Below are 19,340 nucleotides of genomic sequence, written 5' to 3'. Positions count from 1 at the left end.
ATAAAGGACGAATTGGACATTCAACTTTTAAAGCGTATAGCGTATAAAAATACTCCAAAATTTCTCTTAAATGTTCCATGATTGGTGCCGTTAACATATACAAAATTACGAGAAGTTTCCGAAATTACTGCTTATGGAAAAATCGCAATTTTGGAAACTATCCAACCGCACAGTAATACCATAGACAGACGATGCACGCGTTAAAACTGCTTACGACACTAAGTATTTGTATTTCCAGTTAAAGTACTGGTTATAATCATATTGCTAACCATGAGTTTGTTCCAGTGTTGTTTGTTTGATTTGGTTCCAACTTCGGTTCAGTTCAGTGTTCAGTCGCCCCCGAAGCCGGGATGACGTACCGGCGCCGCGCCTTTATTTACATTTTTGATTAACTACATTAACCGTAAACCATCACGTGTTATGTTCACGCTCGTAACTAGGTGAGTGGCTGAATGTGCTCGTCGAAGGTCGACGAAATTAAAAAGTTTGTGGCGGTTTTTGAAATTGGAATGTTTGTGGGTTAGGTTAAGGTATGGTGCACATTGTTGAGACGCGTTTTTATTACGTTGATTTGATTTAGCGGTGGCTGTATTGAGAGGTTAGTTCTAAAGTGCGATTTCAACCTAAAATAATTTTTAAATTTGTGATATGTTTCACTAGCTATGTTGGCTGCTTAATGCATGTGGTAGACCGGTGTTTGGTCTATGGGTCATTTCAAATCCCTCACACACCCTAGTAGATAGATTTCCAAAAACAAAGTACCTGACCTACTTGATATACTTCCGTAGGGATTAAGCTTTCATCAGAACCAGTTTAGTAACTAGGTAAGTACTTAGTAAGTATAATGGTTTCTTCATATAATTTTGACAGACAGGCAGATGAAGTTTAGTCTCGTTGAGGTGAATCGTAGCAAGTAGGTAGTTTACTCGTGGATACAAAAATAAGTAATTAATAGAATCAGGCGTTACTTTGCGGAAATCCATGTTAATTAAAACAAGAAATATTACTTTGCTAATCCGCGAGAAAATAACGTGTTAGTCAATCAGTGCTAACCCGTTATACTTACTTGCGTATTTTTACATGCAATTAATGTTCCCACCCTCCCACCGCAAAAATAAATACGCAAATAAATATAACAACCCACCACCAAAAGTACAAAACTCGACACGTGTTTCGCCTCTCTACGAGGCATCCTCAGGAGATGCTGGAGATGTTGACGGTCTGACACCCGACAACTGACTGAGCTTTTTATTTAACAAAAATAAGTATTTAAAAGATATATTAAATTTGCATAAACAAAAAATATCTACACTTTAAAAAACTTCGATACTTATCTAACTTTTGATTTATTTATTCAGATGAAAATAAAACACCCGTACTACGAATTCAGTACCTAAACTATTTGGAGAAATATTTTAGGTACAGAATTCGACGTAATTTTACAGTGTGTACAGCGCTTTATCGTGACATTTAGATTAGGGCGCATTATTTAAATTTAGAACGTTTTAATTGCGCTTTATAGGAGTGTTCGCGTTCAACGCGTTCGTTATTATTGTAGGGTGTAGCTACCCATTATATACGGTCACGTCTGAAAATATCGATACGGTAAAATTGCCAAAAATATGTACACACTACCCTGATATATGATGGGCCATAAGGTCGTATATACATATTTTTGGCACGTCGATCGTGTCGATGTTTTCAGACGTGACTGTAGGTACCTAATTAATAACTCCTTGATAAAGTGTAAAGGCAGTCATTCAATTTGAGCATAATGCTTACATCAATTATCTCACCTTCAGGGTGCAAGTGAGATAATTTTCACCCTCAACTTCAGAGGGTTGAATTCCGGGATAAAAAAATTATGTCCTTCCCCTGAACGCAAATTATTTTTATACTTACCAAATTGCAACTAAATTGGTTCAGGGATTTAAGTTTCCACTGATACGTGTTAAATTAGTTAAATATCATAAAGTGGCGCCATCTAATAGATCAAAGGCCAAAGGCATGACAGACAGACAGACAGACACACTATCGCATTTATATTATTATAGTATGGATTACTGGAGCCTGAGATAGTTGTACTTAGCTATGTACATCGTGCTGCAAAAGAGCATACCCATGTCCCACGTAACGAATGAATTGCATTCGTAAGCGCGTATGCACTTTTGCAGCTGCATTTAATTGTGTAAGCAGGGGTGCTAATATGATAGCTTTGCTGACTGCACATATGTTCGTTTGATATAGTTGCATGTAAGTATTTATCAAAATTGTTTTATTTTATTTTAGTATATGGAAAACAGCGCTATATACATATATCTAGAACTTACAATAGAATAGGGTTGTTTCCATCTACAAATCTTAGGGCAGAATTGTATCCCAATAAATTCTTTTGGATTATAAGAACATGTTAAACTACTTTTAGGGGACCTGTAATGACCATATTTTTGTAAATATTTAATTTAAAATATCTTTTGGCACACGTCACGTGACCAAGCTCGAAACGTCATCGAAGATTCTGATGACGTCACAACTCTCGGATTGACACTGTTGACAGTTAGGCGATAAACAACAAATGACAAATGTCAGTTGACAGTTCGTATCTTCTACGTGTGTATGTAGTTAATTGTGTCAAACCGTAAACTGTGACGTCACACAATATTCAAAGAGCGTTTTGTGCGCGAAAGTATCTGTCAAAATATATTTTGTTAATTTAACATATTTAAAGCCGTTTTTAGTATAAAAGTTGAATTTTAGGGCAACTTTTAGTTAATATAGAACGTAATACAAGCGTTTCAAAAAATTGGAAACAACCCTATTACAGAGCCAATTACAGGTTCTCACTTATATAAATATAATAAATTATAAAAGTTTTTGTCCAACTTAATTTACACACACAAATTCCTACAGCATAAGAACAGCCCGCGTAGCCAACATGGCAATCGTTAACGCTCCGTAGCGTACGAAATGCAACTGTCACTGTCGCACTAATAAGGAAGAGTGATAGAGAGAGATGACTACGCTACGTTACGGAGCGGTAAGGATTGGCATGTTGACTACGCGGGCTGATCTATATATATGAACGATTTTTACAAAAAAAAAATAGTAGATTAATCCTGTAAGTACATACATATTCAATAATTATTAGATTTTACCTGCGGTTTCGTCACACGGCGGATACCCCATATCCATACTTCAAAAATCATTAGCTTTTCTATGTGTGAACGGCACGTCTGTACACGCGTCATTGTGTGACTAAGTAGCTTAGGGCTGCCATGTGCGGCGCGGGGAATTATGTAAAATTTACATTTTACAGCTGACATTGTAAATTGTAAACAAACGAAATCTAAAGGTTTTCTTCCGCTCCAATTGTCAATTCACTAAGTCGATTTATATTCTTGTACGTACTTGTACTTACAAAGCGCCATAATTAAATTTGAGTTGTTTTATTTTTAAAAACGTAGGCACGAAGGGTTATCGTCCCATAGAAAATTTGAATTTCGCGCCTTTTTCTACTGATAAAGTTGTTTCACCAGCTATAACTTTTTTTTTAGTTTATCTATCATAAAGGTACACAACATTGTGACACCACTTTATTCCTCGCCAAACTGCGGTCGCAGTTTGTTGGCGAGATAGCGCTCATTTATACATTTTAGTATCTACGCTATGCACTTAATACTAAGCTTAGATACTATGTGTAAAGCGAACCCGCAAGCTTTTATGAATATAAAAACAATCAAAAACCAAATAGTCACTAAAAATATAACTAAAAATAAAACTAATCTTAAAATAAATAATTAAAAACTATCTTCCTGCGGCATGGTGCCGTAGATGCTGGCAGCATTTCCTCGTTGTATCGCAATACTTATTCTCTGTGCGAGGAAGCTGCCAGCTCTACGATCACCGGTAGTGTCTTCTATTTTTTTGGCTAATTCCTTAAATAGTGTAGATGCATTCGGACCCCACGGGCCAAGGGTCTCGACGCCAATAGGTACGAAATCGTATTCGGGGCCGAGACCCCTATATTTGATCTTTTTGTCACTGGTACTTTAATAACACATTCAGGTTAATTTCAAAGCAATATTATAAGGGTAAATTTTCCAGTAACGTTTTTTTTAACCTTTTCTTAAATTCATTTAACCATCGATATTCTCAATAATAGGGTTGTTTCCATCTACAAATCTTAGGGCAGAATTGTATCCCAATAAATTCTTTTGGATTATAAGAACATGTTAAACTACTTTTAGGGGACCTGTAATGACCATATTTTTGTAAATATTTAATTTAAAATATCTTTTGGCACGCGTCACGTGACCAAGCTCGAAACGTCATTGATGATTCTGATGACGTCACAACTCTCGGATTGACACTATTGACAGTTAGGCGATAAACAACAAATGACAAATGTCAGTTGACAGTTCGTATCTTCTACGTGTGTAGGTATGTAGTTATGTGTCAAACCGTCAACTGTGACGTCACACAATTTTCAAAGAGCGTTTTGGGCGCGAAAGCATCTGTCAAAATATATTTTGTTAACTTAACATATTTAAAGCCGTTTTTAGTATAAAAGTTGAATTTAAGGGCAACTTTTAGTTAATATAGAACGTAATACAAGCGTTTCAAAAAATTGGAAATAACCCTATTGTAATCGACAATGCATATTGAATGTCGAGCCAGTCGGCGCCGACAATTGTCAACAGTTCAAGGTCAAACGATAACATAACACACGACGCATACTAATTTATTATCGGAGTCGTTAAGATGTTTTATTATGTAATGATTTTTGGTGCTCTGATGACTTTTGGTTTTCTACACTTGTAGATTCTGGACTATTTTATATACTTACGCAGAGGACCATCAGGGGGCTTACCGCGAAAACCGAAATTCGCAAATTGCGGGAATCTTTCTCTATTACTCTCACTAAGACGTAATTAGAGTGACGGAGAAAAATGCCCGCAATTGACGAACTTCGATTTTCGCGGTTATAGCCCAGTACTCTGCGCGTCCAATATAACAATGGTTTCAGGATGTTGTTGGGGCTGCCCCGTTTCTGTAGCGCATCAGGGTGCGTAGACAAGATGACAATCGTTAACGCTCCGTAGCGAACGAAACACAACTGTCTCTGTCGCACTAATATGGAAGAGTGATATAGAGAGTTAGCTACGCTACGCTACGGAGCGGGAACGATTGGCATCTTGTCTACGCACCCGGCCGCATAGCCAACGTTACAATCGTTAACGCTCCGTAGCGTAGCGTAGTTATCTCTCTCTATCACTCTTCCAAATGAGTAAGACTGTGACAAGTGTGACAGTTGCGTTTCGTTCGCCACGGAGCGTGATCGATAGGCACGTTGGCTACGCGCGCAGGCGTAACACGAATGAGATTTCTCTTGTTGCTCGGAACGTAAACGATAGGCATGTTCGGCCCGATTCGTAGAATGATTAAGACACGTTTATGATCTTTGAAAGATCGATAACTAAACGACATTTCAAAATTGACGTTTATATCGATTCCGCTGTGATCCCAATAAGATCTATCTACGATATTTCTAACGTCAAATTGACATTAGTTAGCCGAATCGAGCTGCTTCTGTCAATCATAAGACATACAAACGATATTTAAATGAGAACTTATCTAAGCCAGACCTTATCGTTATCGTTTTTCATTTTTCGAATCGGGCCGAATGTCTACGCAGCCAAATATCTGTAGGTATTAAATAGTCAAGACTGTGACAAGTGTGACAGTTGCGTTTCGTTCGCCACGGAGCGTGATCGATAGGCACGTTGGCTACGCGCGCAGGCATAACACGAATGAGATTTCTCTTGTTGCTCAGAACGTAAACGATAGGCATGTTCGGCCCGATTCGTAGAATGATTAAGACACGTTTAAGATCTTTGAAAGATCGATAACTAAACGACATTTCAAAATTGACGTTTATATCGATTCCGCTGTGATCCCAATAAGATCTATCTACGATGTTTCTAACGTTTTACTTAAAGTAAAAAAGTAAAATATTCTTTACTGCACCACAAAGAAAACAAATTTAAAAAACAGATTTACAATGTAAATAAAGGTAGCAACAGGCGGTCTTATCGCTGTAAGCGATCTCTTCCAGACAACCTTAGGGTAGCAGGATATAAAGAACAGTAAGTTTTTAGAACAGGTAGTGCACGGTAGTGTACTTAATACGGATTTAATGAATATTTGTGTTATTATACGAGTATACAGAAATATAATATCAACATATTATGTCCTAGTTAGTTAGAGCGGTTTTCACGGTACAACACTTTCCCCTCTGCGTTTTCTTGTTATAATTTTTACATATAAATTGTTTTATGTTTAAGTATTCTCATGCAAATTGCATGATGTCACGCACGTGCGGACGCCATTTAGAAAAACACCTATTGTTACAAAAGTCCAAGAATGCCAGACAGAGATTCAACATATTATTTATTTTACCGACACATGGAGCTCAAGGATATTTCTGTTTGGTTGTTATTTTTACATTTATATAAATACCTAACCATATAGTAATTAGGTAATTCAACATTGTAGTGTTTTTCGTTGCCATGGTTATTGACAGGGACTGGACAACCCTTCCCTCGATAAAAACCTTTCAATGGGTGTCTCTTTAAGGTGGCTAACCCAGAAAAAGACTTACCAGTTCGAACTGCTAGCCCATTCATGTGACTATCCCTGACTAAAAAACTTACCAAACAAGCTAGCCCTTTATAAGGGATACCGGGGCTACCCTAAGAATTTAATTTAGCGCTTTTTATAAAAACTTTCCCTTTTGTTTTTGCCGACTTTTGTAAGTGGCCAGTATTGATTGACATTTATAAAATAGACACTGAGTACACCATAATATATAGATATAGTAGACTATTGCTCGCTATCGGATGCGAAGTAACGTGTGCTTTATGGACAAGGTTAATGTGCTTTGCATTAGGGCTCATGGTAGACAACGTCCATAATGTTTATATAAGGTCGCCGTCATTGAAAACGATGAGGAGGACTATATATAAACGGTTTAAATTAGCACGCTTATATGCTAAAAGAGCCTTTATAAGGCAATATAATGAATTAATTTATTATTATATGCTTGTATTGGTGAGTGAATGATAAGGGATTTTAAGGCTATTGTATTGGGATACCGCTTAATTATAAGGGTTAGCGCTTAGATAAGGGTTTTAAAATCAAAATCAAAGGGTTTTGTCGGAAAAAGGTTATGTTGATTTAAGCCTTATGCAAAACACATATAAAACACTTTATAAGGGATAGCGGATTAGCGGACCAGTCCCTGGTTATTGGTCTGAAAGGAAACCTTTATATGTTGTTTTAATGAAGAAAAAAAAATTATAATTTTTGAACCATGTGTCCAAAGAAATTAATAACGATATTTAACGAAAACTATAGCGAACATGATCAGTTAAGCCGTTTTTTAATTATCGCAAAGGTCTTCTCTTATTAAAAATACGTACAAAACGCTGCGAAGGTAGTAAATTAAACAAATGATCATAAATCATAATACTTACTTTAGGTACCTACCAACTGTTTGAACAAGTGGAAATTGCTAGACAATTAGACAAAACATCTACTCAAAAATGAATTTAACTAATAATATCTGGCCACACTTTTCAACGCACTTATGCAGTAACAAATTAGGCACTTTTAAGTACTTATTCATATAGTAACAAAAACTTGTAATGAACTACTAAGATAACGAGTACAGCGTGATAAATGATTATAATACTTATTTTATCTGTGGCGTGATGCAGACATCAGACCAATGTCTATACATCCGTGATAATTATATTAAAATAAAGTTTGCTCTTACTGATAATAAAATATAATGTTAAAATGCATGTAACTAAAATAGCATTCAATTAACAAAAATTCATTATTACATTTTCTGTACAGTGTGCTGCAGAGATGTTGACCTCCCCGCAAACAAATTTTTGTGCAGGAGGGTCAGTTATCTCTACAGCTGACTGTACATTAACATAACCTACATATTTAATAAATAAAACTAAATAAAAAAGTGTAGAAAAGGTTAGTGTTTTTAATTGGTATGAATTAAAACTATGATTATTGTCATTACGGTGCATAACTTGGCTATTGTATTAATATGGGTCTAGGCAGGGATCGGAACCGGTTTTTTGCTAAAACTTCGAAATATTTTATATTTCGGTTTATTTTATACTCCAAATGTAGGACTCAGTTGTGTTTTCAGATAACGACTTCGTATTATTAGATTGCCTAATTAGAAATGAAGTAATTAACAAAGAACGAAAAAATACCGTTTTCGTTCCCATACAAAAAATACCGGTTTCCGATCCCTGGGTCTAGGTTCGTGGTCGTACAGCCAAAGTATTAAATATCGTCATGGACAAAGTGCCAAAAATATGTACACACTAATGTACGGGGAATAAAAAATAAAAAAATTATTTATTTCCATTTTACGCTGCAGCCACAGGATACTCCTTTTACAGTAAAGGTTTAAAATCTTAATGTTAAAGCCTAAGATTAACGATGGTCTCCACACTAGGCAAAGCCTGTATCGTGGTTACCGTGGTTACAAACATTTTTTTTTGTTACATGCATGTTTCTTTTTTTTTTTTTTAAATAAGGTCGTGTATACGTGTATATATATTTCGCACTTTTTCCTTGACTCTTGACTATACCTGTTACCTGTTCTGCACCAATGACGTAACGGTACAATAATCGTCTTGATGGGATGGGCCCGAGCTGTGGGCCCGACCTTGGCCCCTTTTGAGTTTACCTAATAATAATTATGTTATCCGAAATCAGAAGAACAGGTTTTCATTCGATTTTGTATTTGGATAGTTTACTTTAAACATTAATTATATTGGAAATTATAAAGCAGGTACCAACCATATATAGGACTAAAAAGTATATACAAGAAATACTGGTTGTTTAACATTGAACGGGCAGAATTACAATGTGGTCTTCTCAAATCACCAATAAATAAGATTCGGACGACTGAAGAAATAAATAGCCCTCGCCAAGTATGGTACTTGGCTTGGCCTAAACGTTGACTACTAGCTAATGCATTAAGGCGGTCTTAACTTGTCTTAAGTATCAGACGACCGGTTTGGCCTAGTGGGTAGTGACCCTGCCTACGAAGCTGATGGTCCCGGGTTCAAATCCTGGTAAGGGCATTTATTCGTGTGATGAGCATGGATATTTGTTCCTGAGTCATGGGTGTTTTCTATGTATTTAAGTATTTATATATTATATATATCGTTGTCTAAGTACCCTCAATACAAGCCTTATTGAGCTTACTGTAGGACTTAGTCAATTTGTGTAATAATGTCCCATAATATTTATTTATTTATTTATTAGTATATTTTACTATAAAATAAAGCTGAAATAAATAAATAAAACTCGTGTTCATTTGTTTCAGATCCCATTTACCTGAACCATATGAAACAAGTCACATTCTGACTGTGAATCCTTAGAAAATGGTAGACGATCATGAAACGAGTAAAGAGAATGAAAATCCCGTAGAAAAGAACATGGATGCAATCGAAGCTGCAGGTGACTTGGAAGAGAAGAAAGACCTCGACAAAATAAACTCGATCAAATCAAACGGACACGACTTAGTTGCTCAATACACTAAAACCGATGGTGATGAGTCACCAGTTGATCGGGTCAAATTTGTAGGAATAGGAGATGATGATAGCATCTGCTCCGATGAGTCTAGTGAAGAAGAAAAGCTCCCACCAATTCCAGATGGTGGATGGGGCTGGGTAGTTGTAATCTCTGCATTTCTAGTCTCAGCCTGTGCCGATGGCTTGGCATTTTCTTTTGGTTTACTTCATGAAGAATTTACTAGCTTCTTCGAAACCACGCAATCAAAGACCTCTTTGATTGGAAGCTTGTTTATAGCTACTCCGTTGTTAGCTGGACCAATTATGAGTGCTTTAGTAGACCGATATGGCTGCAGAATAATGACTATGCTAGCTGGAGTCCTTTCAACGGTTGGATTCCTTCTCGCTTCAGTGAGCAATTCTGTTGAAGTACTCTGCCTAACTTTTGGTTTTCTAAGTGGCTTAGCTATGGGCATTTTATACGTAACTGCTGTCGTATCAGTAGCGTTCTGGTTCGATAAACGAAGAAACTTGGCGGTATCTTTAGCTTCGTGCGGGATAGGTTTCGGCACATTGTTATACTCACCGATGACGAATTATTTTCTATATTTATATGATTGGAGAAATACTATAGTGTTGTTAGCTGGTACTTTGTTAAACATGTGTGTGTGCGGAGCTCTGATGAGGAATCCTGAATGGTTGGAGATTAAAATGAAGCGTGAGAGGAAGGAGAGGAAATTATCAAGGTCAAAATCAGGAAGATCGTCCAGTAATAGCTCTGTGGGATCTATTGGAGGAGAGTCCGTATTCTTAACTGCTGAAGAAATCAGGGACTTGATGAAAAGTGGGAAAAGCCCCGAGTACATTTTGTCCACGTTGGCTACGACTATAGCAGAGGCTGAACAGCTAGAAGCTACTACTCAGATGAACGCGGAACAGGCATTTCAAAGAAGAATGCATTCAGCGATTCATATACCTACGTTCGTACAACAGAATGAAAAGGTGCCAGCGGAAGTAATTGAAAAACTCATGACCAATAAGCGTCTGTACAACATAATATTACAAAACTATCCAGACGTATTGACAAGACGAAAATCCGAAGTTAATATTGCTATAGAAACACCGACAGAAGTTAAAAATGAACCAGCTCAATTACCAGTAACTATCAAAGTCAAGAAGCCTAAGCATGAATCGGAAACTAAGAAATCTGAAGAGAAAATTAATGAAGAAAATAAGGCTGAAGAAAAAGTGGGATCTAGTAGCGCTCTAACAGCGAGTAATCTTAAATTATTGCAAGATAAGTCTAAGCAAAAACCTCACACTCACCATACGCATACGTCACACAATATGCCGCAAAGTAACTGGTTTTCGAGGCAAATATCCACAGATCATCATTATCTAAGAGAGATGCAACTGACCAGAAGTACCTTGATGCATAGAGGTGCCATGCTCAATATACCAAGGTACAAGCTTCGGGCTTCATCTCTTCCTGATATTTATCGGAATTCAATGTGGTCTCTTGCGTCTGAATCGGATGATGAAATGGTAAGCTATTCCTCTATCATTTAATTTTTCATAACTTAAATGTTTCTCCATATACCTCATAATATAAGACGAATACTTTATAATATATGACAAGGGCACGGAAAAAGTAAGGTCAAGATCCGGTTCAAAGGATCATTAACAAAGAGATATAGCTATTTATTATAGGTCCTAAGACATAAATTCGTGTTTTTTCCATTTCGCGATTCAGTACATTATGAATTCTTGACATTTGCAATTTACCACGGTTTTGTTTACACTCAGTGTTTTTAAAGAAACGCGTTTCTTCCTATTTGCGATTCTCGGTTTGAGCAATCCATCGTGTGCTTTTTAGGGTTCCGTAGCCAAATGGCAAAAAACGGAACCCTTTTAGATTCGACATGTCCGTCTGTCTGTCGGATTATGTCACAGCCACTTTTATATCTTTACAGAGATGGTTTCATTATTTACCTTTTTATACAAACAGTGTCAACGTTTACGTTTTCGCAGATGTGGTATCATCGCTTCTTCGAGACCATGAAGTCCATGTTCGACTTCCGCATGTTCACCGAGTTTCACTTCCTCATGTTCAACCTGGCGTCCCTCATCCTCTCTGTGTGGTTCATCGTGCCGTACTTCTTCCTGAAGTCCTATATGACGGACAGCGGTGTTGAGGGCGGTGCCCTGATGATTAGTATCATTGGGGTCGCTAGCAGCATCGGGATTGTAAGTAGATTTTCATTTATTTTTTTAAATCATACATGTGTAATAAAATAAAAATAATAAAAAAACAACGCAATTGATTTTAGTAAAAAGCCTATCTAACCGCTAGAAAATCTGCTTTAAATAAAAAAACATCCAGGTCTCTTAACCTATTTCAAAGCTACAGTGCCACAGACATACACACACACTAGACAGCGGTCAAACTTATAAAACAACTGTTTTTTTCATCTGGGGTTAAAAATAAACATTTTTCAAGCATATTTTTTGTGTGCATTCATACCTCACTGGATTTAATAATCGAAGACTCAATTTAAGATGCCATTCATCATTACGACGACTAGATAACGTTGATTTCTAAATGATTACTTTCCTTAGGTGGTCCTCGGCTGGGCAGGCGACCAGCCCTGGATCAACGTGACCAAGACCTACGCGATCTGCCTCATCATCTGCGGTCTCTCTGTCGCCGCCTACCCTCCCTTCATCAAGAACTACTGGGCGCTGACCGTCATCTCGGCGATCTTCGGGCTGTCGTTCGCCAGCTCCTACTCCTACACACCCGCCATACTGATGGAGCTGATGCCGATCGATCATTTCACTGTAGCTTATGGATTGATTCTGTTGAGTCAGGGGATCGGGCATCTTGTGGGGCCGCCTATTGGAGGTTAGTTCAATCATTGTTTTAATATCCTAGACACTATAAATAGTATTTTGTAATCGTGATATAATATTTTCAGTCGAGTACCGTGTTTAGGCAACGAAGCTTACTAAGTTGCCTAAGTAAGGTACGAAATTGAAAAGCTTGATTATATCACTATTGTATAGAATACTTTTTCTACGAGTCGTCTAAAATAAAATAAAAAATTTACTATAAAATCTAAATAATTAATGAAAATTGGTAAGTATCTCTAAATGTAGACATAAACGCGCGACTACCGCCCCGCGCTCCGCACCCGTTTAGTCTTTTCTATAGGAGCACGGCGGTACGTGATTGGTCAATTTTTTTATAGTTGCCTACAGCATATCGATAGTAATCTTATAGTTGAGTGGGAGCCCATACATGAAAAGTACGCAATTATAGTTTGGTATACGAAATCTTAATTCAACCATATAGTCGACGAATAGAAAAAATAAGTTAAAAACCTGACAACCGCGCTCTAAAAAGTATGACACAAAGAGCTAGAGCGCGCGCAACTATACCCCGACTTTACCAGTATGAGAGCGCCCAAGGCGCCCAACATTAGAGCGCGCTCAGCGCGACCCTTAGGTTGGTGTACTTATATCTATTATAAAACGTTACATTTCTACTACGTAGTTTATGCGTCATATGACGTCATGTAAATTTAATGATGTATATACCCTTTGTAGTATTTATATCACGTAAGTTTACGGGCCCTTATCACTTATCGTTGCTATTCATATTACGATACCTACTGAAAGCTCTCACATTTTAAAATGTGTTTAGCAGTCGTTTATCTCAGCGGTTGTTTCTGTCTATGATACTTGACAAAGATTAACGTACTTCGAGCATTTCATGATGAAACCAGGAGAAATGCATAGCTATTAAGAAAACGTATTGTTACATATGTTACAAGTTACTTACTGTGTTACACACATATTGGAATCTAGGATTATGCATCACTTCTCTAGAAATGTAATTTTATTACGGTAATTCTTAGACAATCGTTCTTCTTCCTCGTGGTGTCCCGGCATTTTGCCACGGAGCGTGGGGTCCGCTTGACAACTAATGCCAACATTTGGCGTAGGCACTAGTTTTTATGAATGATAGTACCATCTGACCTTCCAACCCAGAGGGTAAACTAAGCCTTGTTGGGATTAGTCCGGTTTCCTCACGATGTTTTCCTTCACCGAAAAGCGACTGGTAAATACGCACTGTATTATTTGCTTTGAGCCACGAGGAAATACAATAGCGGTACTTATAATATCCATCTTTCACTCCTATTAATTACCTATAAATAATGGGCAGCCATTTATAATTAGTCCCATGGCATAGTCTATCTATTGTCAATGGGTTTTACACAATTATAAACCCACAAGGTGTTACTGCCGTTAGCCATGAATTATTGGTTAGTGGGTGGAAATGTAGGCCGTTGCTGAAAAGGCGCTCCCATACAATCGAACTTACGATGTTGAACTTAGCATTTAACCAACTGGAGATGTCAAAAAATGACAAAATGTCATTTTGGGACAAAAACTGACAAAAAGTAATTTTATGACAACAAGTGTGAAAACGTCATGTCAAAAACTCAAAATCTCATTTTATGTCAAGAACTGGTAGAATGTCATTTTATGTCAAAATCTCAAAATCTCATTTTAAGTCAAAAACTGGCAAAATGTCATTTTATACTGTAAAAATTTCATTTTGGGTTATAGTCTGCAATTTTCTATACAAAACAGTCTACCGAATTTTGCGGGGTAGGGGCACTTCAAATGTATGGCTATTTGTACGTAACGTACGTAAAATAAGTAGTCGTCATAATTTCATAGAAGTTTGACGTTTAACACGTGCACGGTCTGAGCTATCAAAATCGCTGCTAACTTATCTTGGTCTGACTTTATCTTTGTCTCCTTGCCTGTGATAGTGGTCAGACAATACAAGTTCGCGTACGTTTCCAAATTCTAAATATCACTATCTACTTTAAGTGACAAAACTAAAATACAAAAATGATAAATACCGGAAGTTGAAAGGTTTGCAACAAGAGCTTATCTCCCTTCCACTATTTCGGCTTCAGTCATTTGGAGGCAGTTTTCGCTATGCTGCGTCTAAATGCTGGAACAATTTGCCGCCACCCGTAATGAACAGTAAGTCCCTGGCGGTTTTCAAACTGCGTTGCAAGGCATATTTACTGGACCTCCAAAAGAAAGTAACATACACTTTTTATTGAATGACCTGCTCTATAGATATTTAAATTTAGTTTAGTTAGCATTTCTTTGTATCCACTTTCACGTATTGTTCGGTTTAGCTATCCTGTCCTAAATGTAATAGTGTTAAAGTTTCTGCTGTCCTTAGCTAGATGTACAAATACGGCGGTGGCAGAATAGCAGCTGAGTTACCAATTAATAAATTTAAGAATCATGTAAAGCGTAAACTTATTTCTAAAGCATATTATACCACACAAGACTACATGAATGATAAAACAACGTGGGATTAATTGTGATTCGAAATGATTAATTATTTATTATATTTGAATAATGATGATGAAATGGATATTCCAATGCATGTATTTCCTTTGTTGTTTTTATTATATTTGTTTGACATTTAGAATTTATTGTAGAAACAATCTAGACTAGTATTTTTTATACATTTTTTTTGTATGACTGTATTTTGTGAAAGTTTTAGTATTAAATTTGATCTATGAATTATATTCATTAGTATTATATATGGAATAATATTTACAACATCAATAAATTGCTCTGATAATTAGATTAAGATAATTATATGTAATACTGTCTTACTATTCATAAGTGCTTGTTGCTAGGCCTACATGAATAAAGTATATTTGAATTGAATCAGCGTCCTTTGCTGGAAGTCCTTAGGGCCGCTGTGCCCCGAGGCCTTTTGGCACAGACATTAGCTGAGCCACTTTCCCTTTCAATTAGTTTGTAAGCATTATTGTGTACTTTTATTATGTACTTAAGTATGTTTTAACTTTTTGAATAAACGTCTTTATTATTATTATAAATAATATCACCTAAAACAATGACGAAACTCATTATTGTATTATAAAATGCGCGGTTGTTTTATGCCATAAACGCAGCGTTAAACGCGATGCGTTTCCCGCAAACCATTTTACATCAGTACCCCTAGTGTACATTTATTTGACAGCGAGATGTGACGTACGCGTTTGTGTTGTCTAATTTTGTATGGGATTTTGAGTTTCTAAAACGTCCCGCTTGGCGCGCTGTTTCTAAATCCCATACAAAATGAGACTAACGCAAACGCATACGTCACGTCTCGCTTTCAAATAAATTTACACTAGGGGTACTGATAATCTAATAACCATATATACGCGTCAAACGCAGCGGTAAGCGCATTGTCATTTTTTCTACATTCCGTTGATCGCATGCGTTTTTCCAAAAGGTCAAGTGACACATTTTTACTCTAATATTTTTACTCATATATGGCTGATAATATGATATTCAACTCTATTGACAGTTAAAGTTGAAATTCAACAAATATTTTGATTTCAAGCAGTAACGGGTTAGTTATCCGAATATCCTTTAGCTGTTAGTCCAAATGTTACAAAATACATTAATTGTTCCAGGAATGCTCTACGACGTGACCGGAACCTGGGACCTAACGTTCTACGTCGGCGGCCTCTGGCTGGTCATCTCCGGTGTGTGCGTAGGCGTAATTGCGTACACGAAGGACCTGCGTATGTGTGGCAGCGCCCCGTTGCTGAAGGAAGCTGAGGAGAAGAGCGAGAGCGGTGTTGATGTGTGAGATAGATGAACAATGACCAAAAAAGTCCGACCGCGATGTTTTCACGCCAAATGCTACGACGCTTCTATGGGATATGTATGTGCATTGTTACTGTCAATTCGATGCAATCTTAGCGTGGTCGGAGTCCAAGCACTTATGGAATTTGTGCAGAACCAATATAGACCAAATTAAATGTTGAATAGACGTTTAGAAAACATGAGTCGTCCCTTTCTTCGGGTCGATCTTCTTGAAAGCAGATTGAATATCTAATTTCACAAGATAAGCTCTTTGGTAAACTAAGCAACGATCCTCAGTCAATTTCATGAGAATCACTCTACAAAAGGAGACGGCATATTTCAATGCCCTAAGTGCCAGCCCATGAATATTGTAAAGTACTGTATTTATCTCAGTAAATCATACAATATAATGTATTCCCAACGGTTCGCCAACACAAACATCACGCGTTACGACCGCTCTACGCGCCGGTCTAACTTCAACTGACTGTCAGTGACGTTATCATGACGTAAGCGTCGAGCCGTCTATACACTACCCCCATTATTCATAAAACTGTACGGGCCCGATTTAGTTAAACTATGTTTTTTCCTAAAAAAATCGACATTCGAAGTTTTATAATATCTTATCGCTAAAGTTACACATAAAGACAGGTATTTTTTTAGGAAAACTTGAGTTTAAGCAGATATAACAAAACACGTGCTCATTATTTTTTGCTGCTTTCAAACATATACTCAAACCAGCCATTAACTAGCAAGTTGCTTGAGCATCACTTTCGATAGGAGTAAGAAGATTTCGTAACTTTTTAGTACTTTGAAGGCCATTTTCTCCTAACAGGTTGAGTTTGGGCAGCTAAAAAAAAATACGTGTCCGTTATTATAGACTACTCTATAACACATATCAAAATGAATCAAATCGGAGTCGGACAGTTGGGTACCCTTCCTTGTAAGTTACTTCTTATGCTTTTAAGTCTATATTTGTATTTATAACATGTCACTGGCCACACTCTGTAGGTAAGTTTAAGGCAAATTGTCAAATATTGTACATAGGATTTACCTAAATCTTCTATAAAAGTTTTAATATTTGTACTTAATAAAAGTTACGTATGTTCTAGTAGCTATGATACATTATACCAAATGTAATTATATGTAAAAAAATATATGGTATTTTCATATAACTCCGTTTATTCGTATAATAAATCTCATTTAAGCATAACAATTTATTGAAATATTTTGTAATCGTATTCAATTTTAGATGTTTTTACAACAAATGTATATTGTAATTTAATTCTATTCCAGTAGGTATATATCATGTGCATTTTAATTAATAATAAATGTGTCTGTTTGTATGTGTGTTATACACAACGATTTAAATATTTGGCTTCAATTGTTTTAAGCATACAACTGTACGGTCACGTCTGAAAATATCAATACGGACAAAGTGCCAAAAATATGTATACACTACCCTCATATATGGGCCATAAAGTCGTGTATACATATTTTTGGCACTTCGATCGTGTCGATATTTTCAGACGTCACTGTAACTACCTATATAACAGCATGTACTGCCCTATATTATATGCATACGTTGGGGTTTCTCGTGCGGGAATGTTTGACATTAGCCAAAATAAGTTTTTGTTACAAGCTTTTATCGCTGACTGTACTTTTTTTTAGACAGGTGACTAATACTCATCCACCTAATTCTAAAAACCCCAAACACAATTAGATTGCGTTGTTTTATCACAGAGTTCCTATGTCCACCTCCTGTCTCCATCATCAGATCAGCTCGTTGGTACCATAATATTGCATTGTCATCCGACTTACATATGCATGCAAATTTTCAGCTCAATCGGAAACCGGGAAGTGGATCAAATTTAACTTGCAAAATTTGATTACAGACCGACAGACAGACAACGGGACAGGCCGCGTAGCCAACGTTACAATCGTTATCGCTCCGTAGCGTAGCGTAGTCATCTCTCTCTCTATCACTCTTCCATATTAGTGCGACTGTGATAATTGTGTTTCGTTCGTCGCGGAGCGTGAGCGACATGCACGTTGGCTACGCGGGCAGGTGAAACTAAATAAAAGCTTGTAAAATAGGTAAAAACTGTACAAACCGATACCTATTTTAACATTTCTGAGCACAATTGGAGCTTACTACCCGTTTTTATAAGCTTTTATTTAAATTGCCCTGTTAGTATGTATGTTTGTGTGGGTCAAATCTTGGAAGCTAAATTTGACCCACTTCCCGGTTTCCGATTAAGCTGAAATTAGACCCACTTCCCTGTTTCCGATTAAGCTGAAATTTAGCATACTTACATATGTAAGTCAGGTGACAATGCAACATTATGGTAACATCGAGCTGATCTGATGATGGAGACAGGATGTAGCCATAGGAACTCTGTGATGAAATAACGCAACCTGCTTTTGTCTGGGGTTTTTAGAAATTTCGATGAGTATTAATTGCCTTTCATAACAAAAGTACAGTCAGCGATAAAAACTTGTATCCAAAATTATTTTAAAATAAACAAAGTTATAAATACACAAAACAGTTCCCGCACCAAAAACCACGATGTATGATTATATGTGATAGGCTTACTCATTTACTAGGTACCCATATAAATACATAGGTGCTATGACTGCCATCTTTATAATAAACAATTTTTAATAAATTAATATACTTTTTAAATCAATTTATCTTTTTTATTAAATACCTTCACAAAATACCGATAATATACAGTGTGTAAATCCAAGATAGCTATATATTAAAACCAGATATAGAATTGATGCGTGTAATCATTAAGTTTTTTAAGTTACACTTCCAAACGCGCAAATGGCATTGGAACTATGTATGATATCTCATACTACAGAAGTATACTTTCAGAGATATTGACGAAACACGTCACCACCAGCGCAGTCGCTAAATCTTCTGTCAAGTGCCATTCGGCACGCCTAATCTTTTGTTCCTGTTAATTTCCTGGTATCCCCCCTCTTAACATATAAATTTTTCTAAGGACCTGTTTCACAATG

The 19,340-nt window shown here is 36.7% G+C and overlaps 1 protein-coding gene and 1 long non-coding RNA gene across 3 annotated transcripts in view; both read left to right on the top strand.

Moving 5' to 3' along the window:
* Positions 1 to 19,340, top strand: part of LOC133527033 (uncharacterized) — a 351,591-nt gene that overhangs the window by 239,169 nt on the left and 93,082 nt on the right. The gene's annotated exons all lie outside the window — the stretch shown is intronic.
* Positions 193 to 19,003, top strand: LOC133526842 (uncharacterized). 2 transcript variants are annotated; one of them, XM_061863644.1, is made up of 5 exons: positions 193 to 440; positions 9,428 to 11,159; positions 11,646 to 11,861; positions 12,234 to 12,519; positions 16,142 to 19,003. In XM_061863644.1, exons 2-5 carry the CDS (start codon positions 9,486 to 9,488, stop codon positions 16,318 to 16,320), a joined length of 2,355 nt encoding a protein of 784 aa, XP_061719628.1. In that variant the 5' UTR covers positions 193 to 440; positions 9,428 to 9,485; the 3' UTR covers positions 16,321 to 19,003. The 2 variants fall into 2 exon arrangements, with proteins under 2 accessions (XP_061719628.1, XP_061719629.1); XM_061863645.1 differs by lacking the exon at positions 193 to 440 and adding an exon at positions 474 to 598.

Source organism: Cydia pomonella, chromosome 17, assembly GCF_033807575.1.
Source record: "Cydia pomonella isolate Wapato2018A chromosome 17, ilCydPomo1, whole genome shotgun sequence".
Taxonomy (NCBI): Eukaryota; Metazoa; Arthropoda; class Insecta; order Lepidoptera; family Tortricidae; genus Cydia; species Cydia pomonella.
The sequence above is the reverse complement of the archived record's forward strand: the minus strand, read 5'-3'. Positions and strand labels throughout refer to the sequence as shown.

Excerpts from the sequence above, each read along its gene's own strand:
- LOC133526842 (XM_061863644.1), top strand. The coding sequence starts at position 9,486 with ATGGTAGACGATCATGAAACGAGTAAAGAGAATGAAAATCCCGTAGAA. Across the intron at positions 11,160-11,645 it reads CTGAATCGGATGATGAAATG|ATGTGGTATCATCGCTTCTT; the intron begins GTAAGCTATTCC and ends ACGTTTTCGCAG. Across the intron at positions 11,862-12,233 it reads TCGCTAGCAGCATCGGGATT|GTGGTCCTCGGCTGGGCAGG; the intron begins GTAAGTAGATTT and ends TACTTTCCTTAG.